The sequence below is a fragment of the Asparagus officinalis genome, chromosome 2, assembly GCF_001876935.1.
Source record: "Asparagus officinalis chromosome 2, Aspof.V1, whole genome shotgun sequence".
Classification (NCBI taxonomy): Eukaryota; Viridiplantae; Streptophyta; class Magnoliopsida; order Asparagales; family Asparagaceae; genus Asparagus; species Asparagus officinalis.
The window spans coordinates 7,359,980-7,383,758 of NC_033795.1; the positions used below are offsets into that span (position 1 = coordinate 7,359,980).

At 40.1% G+C, this 23,779-nt stretch overlaps 2 protein-coding genes across 2 annotated transcripts; one reads left to right on the top strand and one right to left on the bottom strand.

The window, feature by feature from the left end:
* On the top strand, positions 13,370-18,368 carry LOC109830099 (ER lumen protein-retaining receptor). The gene is made up of 6 exons (XM_020397252.1): positions 13,370-13,628; positions 15,749-16,014; positions 16,227-16,342; positions 17,709-17,782; positions 17,866-17,929; positions 18,020-18,368. Exons 1-6 carry the CDS (start codon positions 13,538-13,540, stop codon positions 18,054-18,056), a joined length of 648 nt encoding a protein of 215 aa, XP_020252841.1. The 5' UTR covers positions 13,370-13,537; the 3' UTR covers positions 18,057-18,368.
* On the bottom strand, positions 19,003-22,714 carry LOC109830100 (small ubiquitin-related modifier 1-like). The gene is made up of 3 exons (XM_020397253.1): positions 22,529-22,714; positions 19,479-19,628; positions 19,003-19,385 (listed from the first exon to the last, which is right to left on the bottom strand). The coding sequence occupies exons 1-3, from the start codon at positions 22,601-22,603 to the stop codon at positions 19,290-19,292; spliced, it is 321 nt and encodes a 106-aa protein (XP_020252842.1). The 5' UTR covers positions 22,604-22,714; the 3' UTR covers positions 19,003-19,289.

Consider the following 23,779-nt stretch of genomic DNA (forward strand, 5'->3'; position numbering starts at 1 on the left):
TAGGGTTAGTGTTATGGTTAGGGTTAGAGGAGGGTTAGGGTTAGGGTTTGGTTAGGGTTAGGGTTAGGGTTAGGATTTTAATATAAAAAAGTTAATTTTAATTATGGTTAGGGTTAGGGTTAGGGTTAGGGTTCGGTTAGGGTTAGGGTTAGGCGAGGGTTAGGGTTAGGATTAGGGTTAGAGGAGGGTTCGGTAAGGGTGGGGGTGATGGAAAGGGTGAGGGTTAGGGTTAGGGTTGTGGTTAGGCGAGGGATAGGGTTAGGGTTTGGGTTAGGATTAGGGTTAGAGGAGTATTAGGTGAGGGTGGAGGTGATGGTAAGGGTTAGGGTTAGGGTTAGGGTTAGGGTTAGGTGAGGGTGGGCGTGAGGGTTAGGGTTTGGTGAGGGTGGGGTGAGGGTGCTGCCGAAATTTCCGCTGCGCACAACAAGGGTGAGGGTGAGGGTTAGCGTTAAGTGATGGTGAGGTTGAGGTTGAGGGTTAGGGTTAGGTTTAGGGTTAGGTGAGGGTGAGGGTGGGGGTGAGGGTGAGGATCAATAATGGGTTAGCGTAACTATTATATCGCTAATTACTCAGAAACTAGACACACCACACACTCATATTATCGAGCTGTAGAATACCCTGTCCAATAAATACTATATATAATCTCTTTATTTACTTGTCACATACGCGTTTAGGATCATTGGCGGATACGAGGCCCTCTTTTTTTTGAGCCGTAGAATACCCCGTCCAATAAATACTATATATAATCTCTTTATTTACTTGTCACATACGCGTTTAGGATCATTGGCGGATACGAGGCCATCTTTTCGGTCCGATAACTTTTTTGTACGCGTATGTTAGAGGGGGCTTATATATAAATATTTATTGGATCTGTCCAGTTTGGACGGGTTTGGTATGTAAACATGGCGTGTATATGTATTTACTTGTGTTCTTTTGTAGTTTCTTTTCATCAGAGTTTCGGCGGCGCTTACTCGTTGTTCTCCGTGTACAAATTGCGGAGGGATATGCATGAGTATATCCTTCCCACTATACTGTACTCGCAGAACAGTGGGTAGGTGCTACTAAAATTTTGACGAATTGAAAGTACACTTGAACACACGTAAATATATATACACGTAACGTTTACATACCTAATGGGATAGAAGCCTTCCTCTGACAGCCGGTCACACATGCGGTCCTCTGAACACACGTTTACATCCCTAAATTAAAATGATATATGTTGGGATATGCTCACTTCTATTAATTTTTAAATTATGGATGCGGACAGTTCCTGACAAATCGTTCATGAGCATACCACGTGATCGAAGACATCTAGACACCCGGTACAAGGATGGGATAGAAGCTTTCTTAGCCTACTCTGATACAAACCCTCTACGGTCGCTAAGCGGGTCGATTTTCTATCCTTGTAAGAATTGCAGGAACGGTAAAATGCTCACTAGGAGTGATGTAAGTTTTCATCTGTCAATCAATGAATTTGATAGCTCTTATGTATTTTGGAGTCATCACGGTGAAGGCGTCCCGGTGATGCAATCAGAGGAAGAGTTCATTGAAGTCAGCAATATGACAGTTGACATGACTGATATGTTAGAAGATATTCTTGTCGTGTTGTCGGTTAGTGATGTCAACACTACTAATATGTTTTAAGTTGTAGATCGATTGATGAGACTTGTTGAAGAAAACGAGTCACCGTTATACGAGGGGTGTAAGGAGTTCACAAGGCTTTTTTTAATGTTGAAGCTTGTTCATATCCAAATACTTAGTGGGATGGTTGTTACACATTTCGAGATGTTATTAGATTTGCTGAGGAAAGTCTTACAGGTGGTGAGAAAAGCATCCCCGCAACCTATAAAAAAGCCCAAAAGATTGTTGATACGCTGGGGCTTGATTACAAGAAGATAGACGCATGTCCTAACGACTGCATCCTGTGCAATAAGGGAAATGAAGCTCTGGAGGAATGTCTGACATGTCATGTATCACGCTGGAAAGGAGAAGCTATGAACACATCCGAAGGCAGTGCATCCAATAAGCAAAGCAGAATCCCTGCGAAGGTTCTCTGATATTTTTCAATTATTCCTAGGTTGTAGAGGTTTTATATGTTTGTCGAGCTGGCTGAAAATATGTAATGGCACTCGACCGACCGTAAAGAGGACGGGAGACTAAGACATCCTGCTGACGGTGAGGCATAGAAGCACATTGATCGTATATACCCTGACTTTGATAAGGAGTCTTGGAATATTAGGTTGGGGCTTGCTAGCGACGGATTTAATCCGTTTGGATTAATGAGCTCCGCTTGGTCTACCTGGCCAGTGTTGTTGACACCGTATAACCTGCCACCGTCGATGTGCATGAAGCAACCGTACATGATACTGTCACTCTTGATCCCTAGAAGATATTCTCTTGGAAATGACATCGATGTTTTCCTTCAACCATTAATTGATGACCTGAAACTTCTCTGGGAAGAAGGTGTCAGCATTTATGATACTTATGGTAAGGAGTCTTTTTGTATGTGGGCAATAGTAATATGGACAATTAATGACTTCCCGGCATAAACTAACCTGTCTGGATGGTCGATGAAGGGTCAGATTACTTGTCTGGTTTGTATGTGATACTATGAGGAAAAATTCCTGAAGTATAGCCGTAAGTTCTGTTATTAGCAACACAGAAGATGGTTGCCTACAGGGCACAAGTTTAGAAAATTAGTAGGAAAGTTCGCGACAATCGAAAAAATAGACCGGCACCGCCAAGGCTAACCAGGGGAGAAATATTTGAGCTTCTACATCTTTTACCTAGAAAAATATGATACGGGTGTATCTTCTCTTTGGGAGCTTAGCGATCCTCATGGGAGCTTGAGGATAGATGATTCTCATGGTATCTTGAGAATAGAGTAGAGGAGTCGTGAACGAGGCCATTGGAAGCAACGAAGTCGAAAGGATTCATCAAAACTGCAGAAATTACAGTTGGGCTCTGTCCGGTCGACCGGCGTGGTCACGGCGGTCGACCGCATCGTGCACGGACCCCAACTGTGTCTCGGGACTGAGATCGGTCGACCGATGGTGGCACTGCGGTCGACCGGAGAACCCTGTAATCGATTTTTTCAGATTTCGTCGTTCTGATCGGTCGACCGACTTGGGCACTGCGGTCGACCGCATCGCGGATCCGGGCCTGGGTCTGTTTCCTGCTCCAGTTGGGATTTCTGTTTAGTATAAATAGAAACACGACTTTTCTAGGGTTTAGAACTCAGTTTGTAATCAGAAAAGAGATCAGGGAGGTTGTTCTTTGATCTAGAGAGATTGTGAGAGAGAGATTTGTAAAATCCAATTGATTCTCATAATCTAGAGAAGGTATTTTCCTTCGCCCTAATTCAACTCTTGTGTTCTTCTGTCGTTCTTCTTCTTTACCCACTCTTGATAATTCCGCGATCAAGAGTGCTCGCACGGCAACTCGTATCAAGTTGGTATCAGAGCACCTAGATCCTGTGAAGGGGGAACCTGTGTATGGTCCTTACTCGCTCACAGTACAAGAAGCTTGGCGAGATCCTTATTTCTTTGGAGAGAGTCCAGAAACAAGGAAGGAGAAGATGACTGAAGCAGACAATTCAGCGAGACTTGATGCCATGGAGAGACAGATTGAGACGATCGGGTCGACTCTTACCCAACTTGTGGGTCTAATCAACGGAGGTGACAAAAAGGAGGAATCTTCTTCGAAGGGCAAGAAGAAACTCGTCGAATCCGACGAGGAACACGAGGAATCTGATTCAGAGGGGGAGACTGAGATTGTCAAGACTGCCGGACATCAAAGGAGTAAGAACAATTACCAAAATCTGAAGATTGACTTCAAGGTTGAGATTCCTGTTTATGATGGGAGTATCAACGTGGAGAAGCTTGATGATTGGATCGAACGTATGGAGATGTACTTCACTCTCTACGGATATTCGTCCAAGGAGAAGATAGTGTTCGCGACACTGAAGCTTTCCGGGCACGCGTTGACGTGGTGGAAATCCTATTGCAAACAGGAGAGGAAAGCGGCGTCGTGGAACAAGTTCAAGGAACTACTTCGTAAACAGTTCTATCCAGTAGGGTTCCTTGAGGAGCGTTGGTACAAGTGGTATGGCTTACGCCAAAAGTTTACTCAGACCGTTCAGGAGTATACGACGGAGTTCCAGCAGCAGGCGATGGTTCTAAACATCGCAACAGACGAGTATCCCATCTTTATGAAGTACATGGCGGGTCTGAATGAATACATCCGGAAGGAGATGAAGCTGTTTTCAGTGGAGACAATCGCAGAGGCGAGCGTGAAGGCCATTGCCATTGAGGGCAGGCAGAAGAAGGGCAATGAGACAAAGGGGGATTCCAAACCATCGGGGAGCAAGACGGGTGGCTCTCAGTCTAAGGATGAGAAGAAGAAGGTTGACTCGGGGAAAGCAGGATTGACATGCAATCACTGCAAGCAGACAGGGCATGTGGCCGATCGTTGCTGGGATAAGTATCCTCATCTGAAGCCTAAAGGATTGAAGAAGAAGGAGGAGAAGAAGGCGTACGTGATAGCACAGGGTCCGAAGGAGGTTCCCGGGATGACCGAACCCAATAGCAGTCTCAACCTTATGGCGGAGAAGCAGGCTACCAAGGAAGATGACGACCCGAGGGAGCAGCTCTTTGTTCTGAAATTGCAGGTCAAGACCAGCTTAGTGGATGCTATTGTAGATCCAGGGAGTCAGAAAAATCTGATATCTGAGGCATTAGTACAGAAGCTGGGATTGAAGACGGTGAAGCATCCAAAGCCCTATCCATTAGGGTGGATTCAGAAGGAGGCGGGATTGAGTGTAGTGAACCAGTGTTCATTCAGATTTGCACTCCACGAGTCGTATATTGACGAGGTCACATGCGACGTGGTTCCGTTAGATGTTTGCCAAGTTATTTTGGGCAATCCTTATTTGTGGGATAGATACGCAGTATATGATCGGCGAGCCCAAAAGTATACGTTCACCAAGGATGGCGAGCAATTCGTTTTTCGTTCGGCGTCTCTTCCACAGGAGACGAGCTTGGTGACAGTGACTCAGGCTAAGAGGTTGGTGAATGCGGGCAGGAAGTTCGTTTTATTGTTCATTCGACCGTATGAAGAGAAGCTGAGTGGGATGTGCTTGTCCGCCTTGAGCAAGCTTCAGGAGGGAGATCTTGAAAGGTTAAAAGCAAAGTATGCGGACTTGTTTTCGGAGATCACGGGACTACCACCACGTCGAGGTGTAGAGCATGAGATTATGTTGACAGGGGAGAGTTCCTTACCTAACATAGGCCTATACCGCACATCAGTACTAGAGTCCGAGGAGATCAAGAAGCAAGTTCAGGAGCTCTTGGAGACAGGAGTGATTGTGCCAAGTTGTTCGCCTTGCGGGTCACCAGTGTTGTTGGTGCCCAAAAAGGATGGAGGTTGGCGCATGTGCGTAGATTATCGGGCACTCAACAAGATCACAATCAAGAATCGCTACCCATTACCGCGGATCGATGATCTTATGGACCAGTTGGAGGGAGCGAGGTTTTTCACGAAGCTGGATTTGAAGTCTGGTTACCATCAGGTGAGGATTCGGGAGGAAGACACTTGGAAGACTGCGTTCAAGACCAAGCAAGGCCTGTTCGAGTGGTTGGTGATGCCGTTTGGACTGTGCAATGCTCCGGCTACCTTTATGAGGCTTATGAATGATTTGTTGCGACCCTTTATAGAGGATTTTGTGATAGTTTACCTTGATGATATCTTGGTGTACAGCAGGACCTGGGAGGAGCATCTTGTTCATGTTGAGAAGGTATTTGAAGTGTTGCACGATGGACAGCTGAAGCTCAACGGGAAAAAGTGCGAGTTCGGGAAGGACGAGTTGGTGTATCTCGGCTTCATCGTAGGGAAGGGCCAGCGGAGGATAGATCCAGGCAAGGTGGAGGTGATCACAAAGTGGCCGACGCCGAAGACAGTGACTGAGGTGAGGAGCTTCATGGGGGCTTGCCAGTATTTGCGCAAGTTCATTCGACATTTTTCGACTTATGCGGCACCGTTACATGGCCTCACAAAGGCTAAAGTTCAGTTTGAGTGGGGAAAGACGCATGAGGAGGCTTTTCAGTTGCTAAAAAGGAAGATCTCGGAGGCACCAGTGTTGGCGTTGCCGAATTTGCAGCGGACTTTCGAGGTAGAGACCGACGCGTCTAATTATGCGATGGGCGCGGTGTTGATTCAGGATGGGAAACCGGTGGAATACCATTCTGAAAAGTTTTCGGGTGCTGTTGCGAACTACCCAACCTACGACAAGGAGTTCTATGCGCTATATCAAGCAATTAAGCATTGGAGGGTGTACTTGTTAGGGAAGGAGGTGGTCGTGCATTCGGATCATAAGCCGTTGGAGTTCTTACATGCCCAGACAAAGCTACAGCAGGCACGACACATGAAGTGGATGTCCTATTTGATGGCTTTCAACATCATTATTAGGTACAAGAAGGGGGCGACGAACAAGTTGGCCGATATGTTATCTCGCCCACCGATAAGGTCGTTGTTGGTGGCGACGCGTATTCAGCCCTTGGTTCCTTTTGAGTATGTTCAGTTGTATGCATCCAGTAGAGACTTCGGTAGTGTGTTTGAGCAGGCGAAGGCTGGTCAAAGGGGGGAGTATGCACTTGGAGATGATGGCTTATTGTATCGTGGGGCATCACTATGCATTCCGGAGGATGGTGATAGGTTGCAGTGGATTCGGGAAGCACATACCTCGCGTGTGCAAGGGCATTTTGGCATTCAGAAAACGCTTCTCAATCTACGGCGACATGTGTTTTGGCCACGGATGCTTGATGATGTGACCAAGTATGTTGGAGGGTGTAAGTTATGTTGTATTTCGAAGCCTTCTAACAGAAAGAGGGGATTGTACCTACCATTACCGGTTCCTTCTAGGCCGCGGGAGAGCATTTCTATGGATTTTCTAGGAGGGTTGCCAACTACGAAGCGCGGGCATGACTATTTGTACGTTGTGGTGGACTGGTTCAGCAAGATGGTGATATTGATTCCTTGTAAGAAGACCGTGACGGGAGCGGGTGCAGCACAATTATTCTTTGAGCATGTGTGGAAGCACTTTGGGTTGCCGAATTCGATTATTTCGGATCGGGATAGCCGTTTTCTCGGGCATTTTTGGGATTCTTTGTGGAGTTTGATGGACACCAAATTGAAGAAGAGCACGGCATTTCACCCACAAACAGACGGACAAACGGAGGTAGTCAACCGGACTATGGTGCACATGTTGCGGGGGTATAATTCTAGGCATCCTAAGACTTGGGATGAGAGTTTACCATATTTGCAGTTTGCTTTCAATCGGGCGATTCATGGATCTTCAGGGAAGTCACCGTTTGAGACTTGTTATGGATTTTTACCGCCAAACCCGTTCGACCTTGTGTTTTCAAGTGAAGCCACAGTGGACGGCAAGGAGGGGAGTGAGAGACAACGTGCTCAGCGATTTCTTGAGAAGATTGCAAATATTCATGCCACGGTTGAAGCTCAATTGAAGAAATCGCAAGCTAAGTACAAGGCGAAGCATGATCAACATCGGGTTCCTTGTAACTTTGGTAAAGGCGATATGGTATGGCTAAAATTGAGTAAGGAGAGGCTCAAAGGAGAAGGGAAGAAGTTGAAGCCTATTCGTTATGGTCCGTTTCGGATTATCGATCAGATTGGTGACAACGCTTTTCGTTTAGATTTACCACCTTACTTAGGCATGTATTCGGTGATCAATGCCGAGTACTTGAAGTTGTTTGAACCTCCGTTATTGGATGATGAAGGTGATGACAAGTTGATCTTACCGCATGTTGAAGACTTGTGGTTTGATAGAGAGGAGCCACTGAAAGAAGATTGCATTTTGGAACGGAAGACGACCACGACGAGGCGGGGGACGAAGGAGTCGTTTCTCATTGGACGTCAAGGTCAGGTACCTAGCAAGGCCAAGTGGTTCAACAGAGAAGGAGGGGCTCGCGAGTTCCCTCAGCTGAAGTTCTAACTTGAATGGGACTTCAAGTTCCTAAAGGGGGGACCCATGATACGGGTGTATCTTCTCTTCGGGAGCTTAGCGATCCTCATGGGAGCTTGAGGATAGATGATTCTCATGGTATCTTGAGAATAGAGTAGAGGAGTCGTGGACGAGGCCATTGGAAGCAACGAAGTCGAAAGGATTCATCAAAACTGCAGAAATTACAGTTGGACTCTGTCCGGTCGACCGGCGTGGTCACGGCGGTCGACCGCATCGTGCACGGACCCCAACTGTGTCTCGGGACTGAGATCGGTCGACCGATGGTGGCACTGCGGTCGACCGGAGAACCCTGTAATCGATTTTCCAGATTTCGTCGTTCTGACCGGTCGACCGACTTGGGCACTGCGGTCGACCGCGTCGCGGATCCGGGCCTGGGTCTGTTTCCTGCTCCAGTTGGGATTTCTGTTTAGTATAAATAGAAACACGACTTTTCTAGGGTTTAGAACTCAGTTTGTAATCAGAAAAGAGATCAGGGAGGTTGTTCTTTGATCTAGAGAGATTGTGAGAGAGAGATTTGTAAAATCCAATTGATTCTCATAATCTAGAGAAGGTATTTTCCTTCGCCCTAATTCAACTCTTGTGTTCTTCTGTCGTTCTTCTTCTTTACCCACTCTTGATAATTCCGCGATCAAGAGTGCTCGCACGGCAACTCGTATCAAGTTGGTATCAGAGAACCTAGATCCTGTGAAGGGGGAACCTGTGTATGGTCCTTACTCGCTCACAGTACAAGAAGCTTGGCGAGATCCTTATTTCTTTGGAGAGAGTCCAGAAATTAAGGAAGGAGAAGATGACTGAAGCAGATAATTCAGCGAGACTTGATGCCATGGAGAGACAGATTGAGACGATCGGGACGACTCTTACCCAACTCGTGGGTCTAATCAACGGAGGTGACAAAAAGGAGGAATCTTCTTCGAAGGGCAAGAAGAAACTCGTCGAATCCGACGAGGAACACGAGGAATCTGATTCAGAGGGGGAGACTGAGATTGTCAAGACTGCCGGACATCAAAGGAGTAAGAACAATTACCAAAATCTGAAGATTGACTTCAAGGTTGAGATTCCTGTTTATGATGGGAGTATCAACGTGGAGAAGCTTGATGATTGGATCGAACGTATGGAGATGTACTTCACTCTCTACGGATATTCGTCCAAGGAGAAGATAGTGTTCGCGACACTGAAGCTTTCCGGGCACGCGTTGACGTGGTGGAAATCCTATTGCAAACAGGAGAGGAAAGCGGCGTCGTGGAACAAGTTCAAGGAACTACTTCGTAAACAGTTCTATCCAGTAGGGTTCCTTGAGGAGCGTTGGTACAAGTGGTATGGCTTGCGCCAAAAGTTTAATCAGACCGTTCAGGAGTATACGACGGAGTTCCAACAGCAGGCGATGGTTCTAAACATCGCAACAGACGAGTATCCCATCTTCATGAAGTACATGGCGGGTCTGAATGATTACATCCGGAAGGAGATGAAGCTGTTTTCAGTGGAGACAATCGCAGAGGCGAGCGTGAAGGCCATTGCCATTGAGGGCAGGCAGAAGAAGGGCAATGAGACAAAGGGGGATTCCAAACCATCGGGGAGCAAGACGGGTGGCTCTCAGTCTAAGGATGAGAAGAAGAAGGTTGACTCGGGGAAAGCAGGATTGACATGCAATCACTGCAAGCAGACAGGGCATGTGGCCGATCGTTGCTGGGATAAGTATCCTCATCTGAAGCCTAAAGGATTGAAGAAGAAGGAGGAGAAGAAGGCGTACGTGATAGCACAGGGTCCGAAGGAGGTTCCCGGGATGACCGAACCCAATAGCAGTCTCAACCTTATGGCGGGGAAGCAGGCTACCAAGGAAGATGACGACCCGAGGGAGCAGCTCTTTGTTCTGAAATTGCAGGTCAAGACCAGCTTAGTGGATGCTATTGTAGATCCAGGGAGTCAGAAAAATCTGATATCTGAGGCATTAGTACAGAAGCTGGGATTGAAGACGGTGAAGCATCCAAAGCCCTATCCATTAGGGTGGATTCAGAAGGAGGCGGGATTGAGTGTAGTGAACCAGTGTTCATTCAGATTTGCACTCCACGAGTCGTATATTGACGAGGTCACATGCGACGTGGTTCCGTTAGATGTTTGCCAAGTTATTTTGGGCAATCCTTATTTGTGGGATAGATACGCAGTATATGATCGGCGAGCCCAAAAGTATACGTTCACCAAGGATGGCGAGCAATTCGTTTTTCGTTCGGCGTCTCTTCCACAGGAGACGAGCTTGGTGACAGTGACTCAGGCTAAGAGGTTGGTGAATGCGGGCAGGAAGTTCGTTTTATTGTTCATTCGACCGTATGAAGAGAAGCTGAGTGGGATGTGCTTGTCCGCCTTGAGCAAGCTTCAGGAGGGAGATCTTGAAAGGTTAAAAGCAAAGTATGCGGACTTGTTTTCGGAGATCACGGGACTACCACCACGTCGAGGTGTAGAGCATGAGATTATGTTGACAGGGGAGAGTTCCTTACCTAACATAGGCCTATACCGCACATCAGTACTAGAGTCCGAGGAGATCAAGAAGCAAGTTCAGGAGCTCTTGGAGACAGGAGTGATTGTGCCAAGTTGTTCGCCTTGCGGGTCACCAGTGTTGTTGGTGCCCAAAAAGGATGGAGGTTGGCGCATGTGCGTAGATTATCGGGCACTCAACAAGATCACAATCAAGAATCGCTACCCATTACCGCGGATCGATGATCTTATGGACCAGTTGGAGGGAGCGAGGTTTTTCACGAAGCTGGATTTGAAGTCTGGTTACCATCAGGTGAGGATTCGGGAGGAAGACACTTGGAAGACTGCGTTCAAGACCAAGCAAGGCCTGTTCGAGTGGTTGGTGATGCCGTTTGGACTGTGCAATGCTCCGGCTACCTTTATGAGGCTTATGAATGATTTGTTGCGACCCTTTATAGAGGATTTTGTGATAGTTTACCTTAATGATATCTTGGTGTACAGCAGGACTTGGGAGGAGCATCTCGTTCATGTTGAGAAGGTATTTGAAGTGTTGCAGGACGGACAGCTGAAGCTCAACGGGAAAAAGTGCGAGTTCGGGAAGGACGAGTTGGTATATCTCGGCTTCATCGTAGGGAAGGGCCAGCGGAGGATAGATCCAGGCAAGGTGGAGGTGATCACAAAGTGGCCGACGCCGAAGACAGTGACTGAGGTGAGGAGCTTCATGGGAGCTTGCCATATATATATATATATATATATTAAAATTTCTAATTTAGGGATTTACTATCCATTTTCAGCATCTAAGAATAGTCTAAGTTGATACTGGTAAACAAAAACAATAAGAATTGATTAAAAACATCCGGTTAATGGAATTTTTTTTTAAAAATATTATAGATATATATATATATATATATATATATATTAAAATTTCTAATTTAGGGATTTACTATCCATTTTCAGCATCTAAGAATAGTCTAAGTTGATACTGGTAAACAAAAACAATAAGAATTGATTAAAAACATCCGGTTAATGGAATTTTTTTTTAAAAATATTATAGATTAAAAATTATTGGCACTATATAAATTAAAGTAATTTCATATAATTTTAGTAATAAGTTGGGGTAGCCAAAATACATTCGTAACATTAATTGATAGATGTTTAAATCCATAGAAATGATAAAACACTATAATATTATACCTTAGCATTAATTGATTTTAATTTAGAAACTTTAATCTTTGACGTTAATAATATTTATAGGGTAAAAGAATACAAGGAATTACATATGGAGAAACTATTAGAATATTTAGAGATAACTTTAAAAGAATTGATTTATTTCCATTGCAAATGGGAAAGTGATGGAAATAAATTTAAAATTCAGAAAACGTCAATGAATCACTTAAATTGGTATTAACATAAGACATATCTATTAATGAAGCACTGAATGAGTTACATTAAAAAATAATTTAATAACTTTATCCTAATCGAAGAAAAAATCTCCATGGAAGACATAAGAAAAATTAGTAAGTATTCATAAATTCCATACTGTGTTGTTCAAATTAAATATTAATATTATAATCTAAGAGAAATTGGTAATGAATAATGCAGTTATTTAGTTTAGATCTTTATGGAAAATGACAGGGATAGAGCAAAGGTAATATTATTAAAATAACAGAAATTCTTATTGGATGCACATCAGAAGAATTCATTTTAGAGGAAAATAAAGAGATAGCTTCTAATTTATTTAAGTAATAAATTAGGAACACAAAGAATTTTATATATATGAAATTAATATTTATTCTCATTGAAATAGAAAAAAAATCAAAGTCTATATTTTGAGCAGTTTGTGTTGAACATCATAAGTACATTTGACTTCTTTGTAAAGTTAAATGAGATGATAAAAAATTAACGAGCCTAGGAAAGATAATAGCATAAAAAATACAAAATTAGCCTGATGTCACAATTGATGTAGATGATGAAGACAATACTCTAGAATTGTCCGAGAAATGATAAATGATAAACCTGAAGAAGGATTGATCTTAACTCAATAAAAAATAAAATAGAAGAAATAAAAAACAATATTTTATAGAATAGTTTAATTATTTTGAGTGAAATTAGGAATCTTTAGAAGGGAGTTTCATGAATTTTTTTCAGTACTTTTATATTCTTATGTGGATGTTTTTATCATATAAAAGTATACTAGAGTTAGCATTAATCTTTAATTTATATTTTTTTATGAAGTCTATCAATGATTAGGAATAAACTTCATATTCTCTTTTGCATCGTTTTAACATACTTTAAATCAATCATTTTGCCATATTGGTTTTAAATATTCACCTTCCTTGTATAACACTATTTTAATATTTTTCACTTTGCAATGCTATACTTTCTCAAATAAAGCTTAGTTTCATATCGGTCAAAAATAATATGAAAATTCAAATTATTTTTAAATTATATTTGTTTTTTGTCAATTCAAATATCAATGTAATCGGGAATAGTTACCCAACTAGGTCTAATCTTGTTGGTAAGATAACTATAAGTAGCATTTGAAGATCTCAGATTCAACTATCATAGAGGACACTCACATGAATTTAATTTTCCATATTATTAGAGGTCTCCTATGAGCAGTATTTTAAGATTTAATACCCGCGGTCCATCACGGGGAAGTTCCCATGTCCAAAGAGGGAAAAAAAGAAAAAGAAAAAAAAAGAAAAAAAAAAGAATTAGCGGCGCAGCTTGTTGCCCGATTGTCATCATCACTTGTGTAATATTTTTTTTTTTGCAAAATAAATAAAGGAAAAAGAAAAAGAAAGGAAAAAAAGCGGGCCTCGACGTTTCTCTCCTTTTCACGCACCCGCGAGACACCGTACCGCTAATCCCTCCATTTCGATTCACATCGAGCAAGAGGGGAGAGAAAGAAACCGAGAGAAATCTAAAAGGGGAGAGGGAGAGGGAGAAATACGAAAGATTCCATCAATCTCGAGCTCCAAATCGATCGAAATCAGGACCTTAAGATCTCAGATCTGAAGGCTAGAGATGAATATCTTCAGATTAGCCGGCGACATGACGCATCTGATGAGCGTTCTCGTTCTCCTCCTCAAGATCCACACCATCAAATCTTGCGCCGGTATGAAATTTCTTTGAAAATCGTGTTTTCTTGTCATGTTTGGTTCGATTTGACGTAAGAAGGTGATTTACGTGAAGAAGTTTGCTCAGATTTGAAACTTTTACGTTTATGATTTCTGGCGAAAGTCTAGGGAAGTATTCGACATTTTGAAGAGATGTGCGAATCGTATGATATCGTTGAGTTTTTTAGATTAGGCAGCACTAAAGTTTTGATTGGTAAAGTTGACATTTTTAGGATTATTAATCAGTTAAAATGAGTTAAGAGTAGGAAGGAAAGGCTTGGCCGACATATACGTAGGAGGGTTTCAGGTTGAGGATTAGAATGTTGCCGAATATGGAAAGTTTTTAGCTTGAGCTCGTGTGGTTCGTAAATGACAAGTTTGAATGGGTCTGCAGAACTAATTTGCGAAATCTGAAATATAAAGCTGTGATGTTATAGTGTCATAGACTCGTACTGCTAATGCAACTAGTTTCAAGCTTTCGGATAAAGCATTTGACTGGCATAGCATTCGAGTATAATGTTTAACGACATTTATAAGGCCCTGGTGTTAAACATCACTTACAATTACCATCTTCTACAATGCCTTGCTTGCGAGTCAAGCTTTCGGCTGATCCTACTTGAGAAAAGGTTTTAAGATTATGTTGCCTCTACTAGTAACTAAAGATTTTAGGTAAAATGGTTATATTAGAGCAATAGTTTTCATGATACTGTGAGCATTGGGAAGGGATGCTCTCTTGAGTAAATGAACAGGTCGTCCAGGAAATAAAAAGGGATTGTTTAGGGAAATGCAAATATCCACTCATTACGATCACAGGGCAATTTACTAAAGCTTATGCACCTTGCTTTTCTGGTACTTCTCATGGTTACTAGTGACTTTGTATCTTCCCTGAGCTTCTATCATATCATCAGGCCATGGTAATCTTCCCACCTACTGAGAAATAGCTGATAACTGCTTGTCATGTGTACTTAGGCTACAACTGTCGATTACAGTTATTATGACACGTACAAGTTTTTTTGCAATGTCATTAGCTTTCTAACATTCTTTAAAACTTCCCGTTACTAACAAGTAATAACTGAGTTGGAATCAGTGGACACAACCGAGTAGAATGATGTGTCTACATGTAGCTTAATCTTGCACTATTTCTAGCTTCACGAACAGAACCTGATTGTAATTTAAATGGTTAGGAAGGCAGTTTTCTCTTAAATAATTCCATGTATGTAATTCTATGCAAGTCAGAACTTCAAGGCAGTTGAGATGAGTCAGAACTTCAAGGCATTGTGTAGTATTTAATACATTTTGTTATTAATATAATATGCTATCACATATTTGCAGTTTACTTTGAAAATTCTGCCTCAACGTAAATCTCTTGTTCATTTGAGATTCATAGTTTTATCATGCTTCATTCACACATTTGATGACTATACTTCTGTCATCTCCCAGCCATGCATACTTGTTTTGCAATAGTTGTCAATAATTTTTAATCTCACACACTGCCTACTTTAGAGTCACCACTATTTCTTGTCACATTGGCCTAGAACAACTACATAGTTATTGATAGCATCCATTTTGTGAAAATTATAGACATGAATTTTAAAACTTGGGCTTTTAAATTGAAAATATCTAAATATATACCCGTGGATGTGTTGTTATACACATGAACTACCTAGCAAAATTTCCAATAGTTTCTGTGTGTTTTTAATCATGTGGGTAAAAAACTATTTGATTCTGCGAAAATTCTGATATGTTGATTTTGATAGTATAATATGCATGGTTAGAACATACTCAAATTTATCCGAGATCTTACACTAAAGAGTTAACTTGTAGTAGAGGTTAGAACATACTCAAATTTATCCGAGATCTTACACTAAAGAGTTAACTTGTAGTAGATCATATCCAACGATACAAATTTCTAATTAAAAAGTCGAGATCTTACACTAAAGAGTTAACTTGTAGTAGATCATATCCAACGATACAAATTTCTAATTAAAAAGTACGCATGCACAGACATACATACACACATGCACATTCTATCAACTGCAATGTACAATGTTCGCTTTCCACTTTCTTATCAAGCAGCATGTGCATACTACATAACTCACCCTGCTTATACCTTTTGCAGGCATTTCATTGAAGACACAAGAGCTCTATGCTCTTGTCTTTGCCACACGATATCTGGATATTTTTACTGATTTTATCTCACTTTATAATACTGTCATGAAGTTGATCTTCTTGGGGAGCTCATTCTCAATAGTCTGGTACATCAGAAGACACAAGATCGTCCGCAGATCATATGATAAGGATCAGGACACCTTCCGCCATCACTTCCTCATATTACCTTGCCTGTTCTTGGCCCTATGTATACATGAGAGATTTACTTTCAAGGAGGTAAACTGACTCGTACAGTTTTTTAAGAAATTTGATTAATAAACTAACATATGCATGCCTAAGGTGCAATTTGTGGTCATTTTTCTGTACTATCTTTTACTTTGTTGTTTCTTGTGGTATGGTGAAGAAATTTCTTGCTTGGAACTTATATTTCTCCATTATACATTCAGATTTGTTGCCTTCATTATGTACTTTGTAATTTCTGTTAATAGGTTATGTGGACATTCTCCTTATATTTGGAGGCTGTTGCTATACTTCCTCAGCTGGTCTTGTTACAGAGGACCAAGAATATTGATAACTTGACCGGGCAATATGTTTTTCTCCTGGGGTAAGCTATCTTTCTGTACTCCATGTTCAACTCAGTTACTGTTATAAGTTTCATATAGAATGATTTGTGCCATGATTTAGGAGTCTGTACTTTTGTTCATGCTCAAATCCTTAGAATTTTCATATGTGACCAAGGCTTGCCCGTTGCTGATGTGGGTCATTAGCTTCAGGAGGATATTGCAACATTCACCTCCTTTTAAATTGCGATCCTCTAGATTCGTCCAATCCTTTGTCAGTCTTATCCGAGTTTATGTTTCCCCTCCATTATACATAGTTGGGAGAAATCTCAAGAAATAGCAAAGGAGAAAAACTTACCTACGAAATGCGACTCATAGCCAAATTTTTAGCGTTATATTATGAATTTCCCTATATATCTAGTGACATTACTTCATCCTCAAAAAATTAATTGAAATGTTAGAATGTCAATTTAGACTTGTATTATTTGAAAAGATTGGTTTGGATTTATGATTCAATTGAGATCTAAACCTAAACAGATATCCACTTATGAAAAAGATAACACCTTTCTCCACAGTGCAATTCTTTGGTACACCAAGTATCAACATCTTTGATTTGTATATACACATTATCCGATATGACACCTGGATATTTTTTAAATGTCTCTGATATATCCCCAATATCCTCCATCCTATATGGAATTTTCTGTCAGACTTATTCCCAACATCCTATATACAAAACACCGTGATATGTCATGTGAATGTGTTCTGATTTTTTTTGTAGTTTTTTCTTTCCTTTTTGGGGTTCTGGGATGTGTTTGATTGGGGGTCCAATTAGCGATGTAATGTAATTCTGACTAGATGCAGCTCTGCGTAATATAGATGTGTGGTTCCATTTACTAGGGCTACATACCCAATTATAATTCTTAAGTTGGTCGCAGCACAACGGTTTGTAATCGTGAGAGCAAAGATGCAGTTGGATCATTAAATTGGTTGCTGGCATGTGTAATAATTGCTGCCTCCAGTTTAACGCGAGTAGTTGGACCAAATTGCGCACCGAGTAGTGACTAACCTAACCAGCCACAGCCTATTGTTGAATGCTATGATATTTCATTTCAAGAAGTAGATTTGCATGCAATATTTCTCTCTGAGAAAATGGATTCAGTCTTTTTATAAAATCTGAAAAAGAACTTAAAGCATGTCTGCTGACTGTCTTCATCACCGAGCATAAACCATTCTGTTATACGCATCGTGAAATTTGACGAGATCGTATGCATTAATCATGTGCTTCTTGTATTTTGCAATTACATCGATTTCTGTTAGCTGATTCTCCTTCTTTGAGCTGTCCATACTTGTGCAGTTTTAGCACTATGGATTTTTATTCTTTGAGTTGAACTTGTGGTCTTTTTGCAGTGCATATAGGGCATTGTACATCATCAACTGGATTTACCGCTACTTCACTGAACCACACTACGTCCACTGGATAAGTATAATACCTTCCTCTGTTTCTTTAGACCATTTCTTATTCCATGTGGATGAAATGCTAACAAGTTTCCTTCCCCTTTCGCAGCTTGGATATCTGGACTGGTACAGACTCTACTTTATGCCGATTTCTTTTACTATTACATAAACAGGTATGAGATGTTCACAAGCCAAAATTATTTAAAGTATTGCATTGTTAAGTCCTAAATAATGACATCTGCTTATTATGTAAAATTGTGCAGTTGGAAGAACAACGTGAGGCTCCAGTTACCTGCCTGATTTTTATCCATGTCCCGGGATATCAGCCAATAGTGTCACTGCATCAGCATTTCAAAGCATTATTTTTGCCATCTGCTTCTTTTTATCTTTTCGGGTGTGTCAAATGGATCCGATTGAATTGCGTGGCTAAAATATTTTTTTTTGACCCTAAATGGTGGTGTCAGAATCCCAAATTGTTGAGGAAAAGGAAACAGATGTAAAACTGTATTACGCGGACTTCGTGAGCATCGTCACTTGTTGGTACCTTGTAGAACATTGTAGTTTGTGATAGCCCAAATACTGAAAAATGAATCACTAAAACTATAATACTCATCTTGAGCTTGTTGGCTGATGCTTCTTATTTTGCAGCAACTCCGTTACAGTTTTCTTAGTTAGACCGATGTTATAGTAAGCGCTAGGCGCCGACTTGATGCTTAGAGCCCTAGTGTGTGTGGCGTGGATGTACTCAACCGGAAGAGGGAGGACAGCATGGAGGCAGTAATGGAGGAAATGAGATCATGGAGGCAGTAATGGAGGAAACGAGACCGCGATCTAAGTTTTGCAGCAGCATGCTCCCTAATGTGCTTGCAAGACCTAAACGGGCGGCCTAAGTACCCCTAGGCATAGGCGGCGGCAGCGTAGACAACTTTTTAAAACTATGGATATGGCTATAGATCTGTTTCCAGCGTCAAGAAAAGATATACTGAAACACTCTTATTCTAATTTTTAACCCTGGGGAGAACGCACAAGCATTTGAATTGGCAATTGGCAATTTTATATCCAAACTGAGCACTAGTACTTTCACAAGAGAAACAATCCTCTAATGAAATCTCCGGCTCCCCTTCGACCTTGACGAGATGGATGTGGACTCCATGGTCTAGATGGTTTAACACATTCATTGCAAAAGCCATATCTTTTCTGAATCAGATTGTAAGCTTTTCACAATCCCTAAGGCGCCAAAGAAAAAGGATCAAAGTATTACCTGCTATATAACGCAACATCTAGCAAACCATATGTTGAATCGACGCATAAATGGAAGGAGAGTAACATTTAAACCTTCCATGGCTTGCACATCCCATAATGCGAACAAAACGGAAACAAGGTAACATAATGTATGGGGTTTCCTGATCCCGTGAAAAGCATACTAGTCCACCAAAGACACCCGATGACAAAGCCAAAAGCTGAAACAAAAAGCTTCAGCAAATTCCAGCTAACTTTCATGCCCCATTTATATCTACATGATCTTGCAGTATCTTAAGCTAAAATAAAGCTAAAGGTGGTTGCAGTTTTTAGACCACCGCCAGTTTGGTGCAGCATAGCATCAATCTCATCCCCATCTTCCATTTCAAGCTGCAGAAGAAGCACCAAAAATAAAATTAAGAAAAAAGAAAATAGTCCCAGTAGATAAGCTAGGATCACAAGATATAGATTGTTGAGTTATACTTCATCAGGGGTTTGCTCGCCACGGAGTCTACGACCATCGAAGAGGAAAGCGATGGAATTCATATCCACTGATTGCCGGTCACAGTAGGCATTCATGAGCTTCTTCAACTGGGTGCTGCGCTTGATCTTGAAGAACACCTCGTTCCCGTCCTGGATAGCAAAATGGATAAGGAATGGGATGAATCAGAGACTTAACTTCCAAGAATAAGTATGTAATGGAACATAGTCTAGATACACAATGAGGGTGTTTGGGGAGGCTTATTTTTTTTGTCAAATGAGCTTTTATTAGGTAAAATGTCAAATAAGTTAGCTTATAAGTCTCAATTTAAAAAGCTAATATACCCCAGCTTTTGAAAAATTATCAGATCAGTTAAAAAAGCTAGGTTTGAGCAAGCAAATTACTATCCTGCTCAAACAATTTTTATAGTATTTTGGGGTTTTTGCTTTTAGACCCATTTGTTTACTCCCATTTATCTTTAAACCCAAGTACTATTGTTTGTATCTTTAAGCCCAATTCACCTTTTGTATTTATCTTTAAACCCAATCTTCAAAATACTATATTTTCACCACTTGTTTTTATATTTTGGAGATTGGGTTTAAAGATAAATACAAAAGGTGAATTGGGTTTAAAGATACAAATAATAGTACTTGGGTTTAAAGACAAATGAGAGTAAACAAATGGGTCTAAAAGCAAAAACCCCTAGTATTTTTATCAAAAAAACCAAAAGGCATTAAAAGGCAACATAACTTATAAGCTTCAAAAAATAAGTCTTCCAAACAAGCTTACCACTTTCATAGTGTGTTAATAAGGTTATCGCATTGATTTGCTCCTGCTATCTATTTCCAACTCCAACACCATAACTCGGAAATTGTTTGCATTACCTAAAAGAATGCATAATATTTTTGATAGAACAAACCAAAGGAGGTATGAAGAAGAGAAGAGAATAGCAAAAAGGACAGAACAAAACAAAGAAGGTATGAAGGACAAACTTATTGAAGTTGATGTGTCAGATAGTAGACAACAACTAGACTGTAAGCACATACAAGATTTACTGTAAGCACATACAAGATTTAAGGGTGCCAGTCCAGTTAACCAGAAATGGTTAAGCTAGAACTGGGAAAGAATGAGGAATCACATCCACAAGGTGAGGAGATCTGGACATGCCTGAAATGGTAATAGATGGTTGGTACCAACAAAACTGAAGTAATATTTGGAGCACAGATACGTTTACCGACAAAATTGCCAACAATGTGAAACATCTCTCCAGAAAAGAAAGAGTTTGTAGAAACTCTGGCTATGTAAAAATGAGTTATGCCAGCCATCACTATGACCACCGTCTAGGCTGCTTCCTGTCAAAGTCTCCAAATAGCAAAGGTAAATCAGAGAGATCTCCCCACTAGCTATCAACTATCAACCCTTAGATTTTGGTACCAAAAGATAACTACACACACTTGCATGTACATATGTGTTTATGTATGTACATATGTGTTTATGTATACATATACAAAGCCACACACACAGATATACATACATGTGTGTGTATCTGTACATGTCTATATTTGAACATATGTGTGCGTATAGCTCACCTAAGTGGATAAAAGATTTTGTCCATCCAGATTTTCAACGATCGGATGAACATGATGGATCAATATTTGATTAGATGAGCTGGCACTACTTTAATCCTTCAAATCAAATTTTCATCCATCAAGTCCATCCAATGGTTAGTTGGATGAACAAAATCTCCTATCCGTTTAAGTGGAGAGTAGCATGAGACCATACAGTCGTCAAGATTGAAATCAGCCAGGTCAACGGTGAATTGTACTCTCCATTTAGACACATCTATATCCCAACTCATGGTTCATGGCTTCATGCATAGCTGCCCCGTATAGTCAAAGGAAATTTTCACATCACTAATCCTTATGTAATGAATATGTAACCTGCCACTCAATTTAGGTATCAGATAATGCAAAATAATGAAATAGATACTTCTCTTTGCATGATCATCAACCTTTTCCTAGTTACATAAAGCATCTCAAGTGCTTCTCCTGTGAACTTCAACAGTTCTACTAATATAAGACAGTTGACCTTAGGTAATCCAAAGCTGCGTATTGGTCATTCAGTATGATCATGTTTAAAAGCATGTGAAAAGAATACTCATTATGACAGCAAAATGATGAAAAAAACACCGATTTAATGTATCAAAATAGCATTCTCATGTTTCACTGTTATGAAGGATCTGCGTTGATTATTCGACCACAAATACTAAAGAGAAGAAAACAATAATAACTTCAGATAACGGTTACCTAAATAATACCCTCAAAGAATGTGAAATTATTGAAAACTATTGTAACTTGAAAACAATTCACCGATATTGACTAGCATACATCACAACAAAGATCTCAAGCTAGCATATAAAAGATCGTGCCAGCCTGAAGCATCCAGCACTGTCCAAGTCAAATATCATATTTCATAATTATATGTGTAAGTTAGCCATCGTCAAGTTTTTCTTCTTCGACTTTTCAATGAAACCATTTTGTCGAATAAAAGCTGACTGCAACCGAGAAAAGTTGGGAAGTACGGATTATTATGTCTAGAGAAAAGATGCAAGAAAAATTACTGGATAAAGATGATAGATCAAACATATGCAAATGCTTCATAACCATATAGAACCTTAAAAAATATTGCATCAATTGATACCAATTTCTTTCTTTAAAAAAAAGAGAAATTAGAGAGTACTAAGGAGAAAATAAGGGGAAGTAATTAATGCTAGGAAAAACTTTCTTCCGCAGTTCACATCCAAGCCCTATACAATTATAAATTTGCAACTACTAATAAATAAACCCCTCTAAATTACAACATGTGCAAGTCTTTGGCAGCCTTACTCATGAATCAATATTCTTGCTGCTACCAATGAATTTAATTGTTCATCATATATCAATCGTAATCACATAGCATAATCTTGCAACTGTCACCGGCACAATCTTTTTAATTAAAAAAGTATTGGGAAAAAAAAAGCTAGGGCAAAGGTTTTGATTCGGCCAGACGATACCTGTCCCTTGACTTTGAGATTGATGTGTATCTGATCCGCTGGTTTCTTATCCTCCTCCTGCGGCGCACCTGACATCCTTCCTCTTCTTCTTCTCGAGATTTCAGATTAGGGTTTCTAGGGCTTCTCTTTCCTTTTGGAAGAAAAGATAATTGCAAAAAAGACCCCGAAAACAGAAACAAAAAGCAGTAGACTTTGTGGCTTAAAATATGGCTAAATTGCACTTAAATTGCGTGTATACGACGTCTATTCTAAAAGATGTCCTCCTTCTACATGACTAGCTCATTATATAATAGGGAAGAGACAGCTCACATGTCCCCTCCCTTGATCTCATCTCATATTTTGAGTCTTTAAGTTATTTTTCATTCTTAAAACCATGCAAGCAAATGTCATTTAAAATGTTTAAATGTTATAGATCAATGCCCCCATGTTTAAAAAACACAGATAGTATTAACATTTCTCTGTATGTATCCAAGAATATCATAAAATACATGATACTAAAATATAACTTTTAGAAACTTTTAGGTATTAAAGTGAGGTTATTTGTAAGTTGAAGGTATTTAAATGTAATATTGGATAAACAAGATGGCACAAACATGGAACATTAGGTAAACAATATGATAACAAAGTGTAACATTTTAAAACTTTTAAGAATGAAAAACCCAGATGGTATTAGCATTTCTCTATGTATGTATCCAAGAATATCATAGAATACATTATACTAAAATATAACTTTTAGAAACTTTTAGGTATTAAAGTGAGGTTATTTGTAAGTTGAATGTATTTAAATGTAATATTGGATAAACAAGATGGCACAAACATGGAACATTAGGTAAACAAGATGATAACAAAGTGTAACATTTTAAAACTTTTGGGTATTTATCTGTAACATTTAGATACTATAAGGCATTTATTTTTTTTCGATTTTAAAAGAGGAGTGCAGATTTAGTGAAGCTATAGGGTATTTTTCAAAACCTTATCGTGAGATGGACTAACCATATCATCAAATTCATTATTCATACCGTACATTTTATTTAAAACATCATCAAATTTTTACATAGTTTGGAGTCTTCTAGAGTATGAATCAAACTAGTATAATATGTTAATTTTTCATGCAGCTTAATAGCCGTCTCATTTGCACATAACTAAAATAATAATTAAAAATTTTAAAATGATATAATTTTTTTCTACATATAGATGATGATGAGTGCAAATCACGATGAGCGGTGTCGATCATCGTTCCAGATTTACCTA